The sequence below is a fragment of the Mustelus asterias genome, unplaced genomic scaffold (genome assembly GCF_964213995.1).
Source record: "Mustelus asterias unplaced genomic scaffold, sMusAst1.hap1.1 HAP1_SCAFFOLD_1280, whole genome shotgun sequence".
Classification (NCBI taxonomy): Eukaryota; Metazoa; Chordata; class Chondrichthyes; order Carcharhiniformes; family Triakidae; genus Mustelus; species Mustelus asterias.
Window position 1 is genome coordinate 67,501 of NW_027591225.1, and position 5,000 is coordinate 72,500.

Consider the following 5,000-nt stretch of genomic DNA (forward strand, 5'->3'; position numbering starts at 1 on the left):
ACCATCCAGGACAAAGCAGCCCCGCTCGATCGACACGCTGACCACAAACACTCACTCCCTCCATCACCCACACCATCCAGGACAAAGCAGCCCCGCTCGATCGACACGCTGACCACAAACACTCACTCCCTCCATCACCCACACCATCCAGGATCGATCGACACGCTAACCACAAACACTCACTCCCTCCATCACCCACACCATCCAGGATCGATCGACACGCTAACCACAAACACGTGCTCCCTCCATCACCCACACCATCCAGGACAAAGCCCCCCCGCTCGATCGACACGCTGACCACAACACTCACTCCCTCCATCACCCACACCATCCAGGACAAAGCAGCCCCCCCGCTCGATCGACACGCTGACCACAAACACTCACTCCCTCCATCACCCACACCATCCAGGACAAAGCAGCCCCGCTCGATCGACACGCTGACCACAAACACTCACTCCCTCCATCACCCACACCATCCAGGACAAAGCAGCCCCGCTCGATCGACACGCTGACCACAAACACTCACTCCCTCCATCACCCACACCATCCAGGATCGATCGACACGCTAACCACAAACACGCGCTCCCTCCATCACCCACACCATCCAGGACAAAGCCCCCCCGCTCGATCGACACGCTGACCACAAACACTCACTCCCTCCATCACCCACACCATCCAGGACAAAGCAGCCCCGCTCGATCGACACGCTGACCACAAACACTCACTCCCTCCACCACCGACGCACAGTGACAGCCGTGTGTACCATCTTCAAGATGCACCGCAGCGACTCGCCAAGGCTCCTTCCACAGCACCTTCCAAACCCGCCACCTCTACCATCTAGAAGGACGGGGGGGGCGGCAGACACATGGGGAACACCCCCACCTGCAAGTTCCCCCTCCGAGCCACTCACCATCCCGACTGGGAAATATATCGGCCGTTCCTTCACTGGGGTCAAAATCCCGGAAAACCCTCCCTAACAGCGCTGTGGGTGTACCTACCCCACACACGGGGACTGACTGATGTCCAATAACAATCCCGGAACTCCCTCCCTAACAGCGCTGTGGGTGTACCTACCCCACACACGGGGACTGACTGATGTCCAATAACAATCCCGGAACTCCCTCCCTAACAGCACTGTGGGTGTACCTACCCCACACACGGGGACTGACTGATGTCCAATAACAACCCTGGAATCCCTGCCTAACAGCACTGTGGGTGTACCTACCCCACACACGGGGACTGACTGATGTCCAATAACAACCCTGGAATCCCTGCCTAACAGCACTGTGGGTGTACCTACACCACACGGGGACTGACTGATGTCCAATAACAATCCTGGAACTCCCTCCCTAACAGCACTGTGGGTGTACCTACCCCACACACGGGGACTGACTGATGTCCAATAACAACCCTGGAATCCCTGCCTAACAGCACTGTGGGTGTACCTACCCCACACACGGGGACTGACTATGTCCAATAACAATCCCGGAACTCCCTCCCTAACAGCGCTGTGGGTGTACCTACCCCACACGGGGACTGACTGATGTCCAATAACAATCCCAGAACTCCCTCCCTAACAGCACTGTGGGTGTACCTACCCCACACGGGGACTGACTGATGTCCAATAACAATCCCAGAACTCCCTCCCTGACAGCACTGTGGGTGTACCTACCCCACACACAGGGACTGCCTGATGTCCAATAACAACCCTGGAATCCCTCCCTAACAGCACTGTGGGTGTACCTACCCCATGGGGACTGACTGATGTCCAATAACAAGCCCGGAACTCCCTCCCTAACAGCACTGTGGGTGTACCTACCCCACACACACGGGGACTGACTGATGTCCAATAACAATCCTGGAACTCCCTCCCTAACAGCACTGATAACCTCCCAGGATGTTGATAGTGGGGGGATTCAGTGATGGTCAGTGGGCAATGGTTAGATTCTCTCTTGTTGGAGATGGGAGGTGGTATGGGAGTAGGCGTAACCCCCCCCTTCAGAGGGGCCAGCACAGGCTGAATGGTCTCAGCCTATGCAGGCACAGCAAGATCCCACAATCAGGAACCGGACAGTGACGCGGAACATCTGTTTCTGTTTATTGTGAGGCTGGTTCAGGCCTGGATTAATGGATCGTATTTCTCAAACCCCGCGGCAACTGCCGCACATTCAGGGGATTATCCTCACCCTCACTCCCTCTCCTCCGCACAGTGTGTTATACAGGGGCGAAGGTGCCCCACCATCTTGCCTGCAGCGGGATCCTCCAGTCCCGCCACTGTGGCGGGGTTTCCCCGCTGTCCGTATCCGCTGCTGCTCGGGAACCTGCAAGAGTTTGGGGTGGGTGAGGGGGGGAAGGGTCACCGTTGACAGGACTGGAAGATCCCACCACCGGGACGGGACTGGAAAATCCCATCAACAGGAAGGGAAAATCCCATTGACGTGACTGGAATATCCCAATGTTGGGACTGGAAAGTCCCATTGACAAGACTGGAAAATCTCATCAGAACTGGAAACTCCCACCCACGGGACTGGAAACTCCCACCCACAAGACTGGAAACTCCCACCCATGGGACTGGAAACTCCCACCCACGGGACTGGAAACTCCTATCCACGGGACTGGAAACTCCCATTGATGTGACTGGAAAGTCCCACCGAGGGGATGGGAAAGTCCCACCGAGGGGATGGGAAAGTCCCACCGAGGGGATGGGATAGTCCCACCGACGCACCTGGAAAGTCCCACCGACGGGACTGGAAAGTCCCACCGACGCGCCTGGAAAGTCCCACCGCGCGCCTGGAAAGTCCCACTGACGCGCCTGGAAAGTCCCACCGACACGCCTGGAAAGTCCCACCGATGCGCCTGGAAAGTCCCACTCACGCGCCTGGAAAGTCCCACCGACACGCCTGGAAAGTCCCACCGACACGCCTGGAAAGTCCCACCGATGCGCCTGGAAAGTCCCACCGACGGGACTGAAAATCCCATTGATGGGACTGGAAAATCCCAATGTTGGGACTGGAAAGTCCCATCGACAGGAATGGAAAATTCCATTAACAGGACTGGACTCTCCATCACTGGGTCTGGAAGATCCCATCGACGCCACTGGAAATTCGGCCTTCGCCCAGCGAACGCGAAAGGGGTTTATTTACAGTCGGCTACGGGGGCGATGTGTTTGCAGTGAATTCTAAATGATCTCTGCCCTCAGAGCTCCTCCCCCTGAGGGTGATTCTCTGCCCTGAGTCCTGATTGGCCACCTGGGGCCACGTGACCCTAACTCTGCTGTGTTGCCCTTGAGGGCCCGATTGTCACAAACCCTCCACCTCCAGACACTGCAGGGGCGGGAGAGAGAGAAAGAGACAGACTGAGAGAGAGACAGACAGAGAGAGAAAGAGACAGAGAGCGAGAGACGGAGAGCGAGAGACGGAGAGCGAGAGAGACAGAGAGCGAGAGAGACAGACAACGAGAGCGAGAGACAGAGAGCGAGAGACAGAGAGCGAGAGAGACAGAGAGCGAGAGGCAGAGAGCGAGAGAGACAGAGAGCGAGAGACAGAGAGCGAGAGACAGAGAGCGAGAGACAGAGAGCGAGAGACAGAGAGCGAGAGACAGAGAGCGAGAGACAGAGAGCGAGAGACAGAGAGCGAGAGACAGAGAGCGAGAGACAGAGAGCGAGAGACAGAGAGCGAGAGACAGAGAGCGAGAGACAGAGAGCGAGACAGAGAGCGAGAGACAGAGCGAGAGAGAGAGAGAGACAGAGAGAGAGAGCGAGAGAGACAGAGAGGCAGAGGCAGAGACAGAGAAACGGAGAACGAGAGAGGGAGACGGAGAGAGAGAGGGAAACGGAGAGAGAGAGGGAAATGGAGAGAGAGGGAGACGGAGACGGAGAGAGAGGGAGACGGAGACAGAGAGAAAGAGAGAGAGAGAGAGACGGAGAGCCACGGTGGCACAGTGGGTTAGCACTGCTGCCTCACAGCACCAGGGACCCGGGTTCGATTCCCGGCTCGGGTCACTGTCTATGTGGAGTTTGCACATTCTCCCCGTGTCTGCGTGGGTTTCCTCCGGGTGCTCCGGTTTCCTCCCACAGTCCGAAAGACGTGCAGGTTAGGGTGGATTGGCCGTGCTAAATTGCCCCTTAGTGTCAGGGTGATTAGCAGGGTAAATATGTGGGGTTCTGTGGATAGGGTGGGATTGCGGTCGGTGCAGACCCGATGGGCTGAATGGCCTCCTCCTGCCCGGTGGGATTCGATGAGAGGGAGCTGGCGGTGGGGAGGAGGGTGAATTGGAATCTCTCGGTCTCACGGGCAGCGTGTGGCGGGGGGGATGGGCTGCCTTGTCTTTTCCTTTTCCAGGTGTTGATGTGTCCGGATCATGAGATGGAGAAGGTGAACCTGTACTGCAAAACCTGCCAGCGACTCATCTGCCAACTCTGTAAACTGCGGAGGATTCACACCACACACAAGATCACCCCGGCGGGCAACGTCTACCAGGCCCTGAAGGTGAGGAGTGACCGTGCCCCCTTCCCCCGCCCGCTCCCAGCAGGCCATTCGGCCCCTCTCCACTGGGCTGGTCTTCCTCCTCCGCACTCGCCCCACCTCCGCCCCGCCTTCCCCTCATCACCAACTCTTTCCATTCCCCCCCCTCCCCCCCGATCCCAACCTCGTGCCTTTATCCAGCTCCCTCTGACTCTGACCAGCCACGCAGGACGTGAGGAGGGAGGCCATTCGGCCCGCCTGGATCCTACTAGCCCGCGCCACTCTCTTTCTCCTGTCGCGTCTCGGGCTCCTGAGTGTGTTTCTGCTTCCCCCCCCCACCCCACCCCGTGCCTTTATCCAGCTCCCTCTGACACCAACAGGCCATGGAGGATAGCAGGACGTGAGGAAGGAGGCTGTTCGGCCCACCCGGATCCTACTGGCCTGTGGCACTCTCTCTCTCCTGTCACATCTCAGGCTCCTGAGTGCGTTTCTGCGCCACCCCCCCCCCCCTCCCCTCGTGCGTTTAACCGGCTCCCT

At 58.2% G+C, this 5,000-nt stretch overlaps 1 protein-coding gene across 3 annotated transcripts in view; it reads left to right on the forward strand.

The window, feature by feature from the left end:
• The window catches only part of LOC144488079 (tripartite motif-containing protein 46-like), an 85,949-nt gene that overhangs the window by 53,966 nt on the left and 26,983 nt on the right, over positions 1–5,000 (forward strand). For all 3 annotated transcript variants that reach the window (XM_078206106.1, XM_078206104.1, XM_078206105.1), the window contains exon 4: positions 4,341–4,487. In XM_078206106.1, the coding sequence (XP_078062232.1) occupies positions 4,341–4,487 (147 nt within the window). The remainder of the gene's footprint in view (positions 1–4,340; positions 4,488–5,000) is intronic.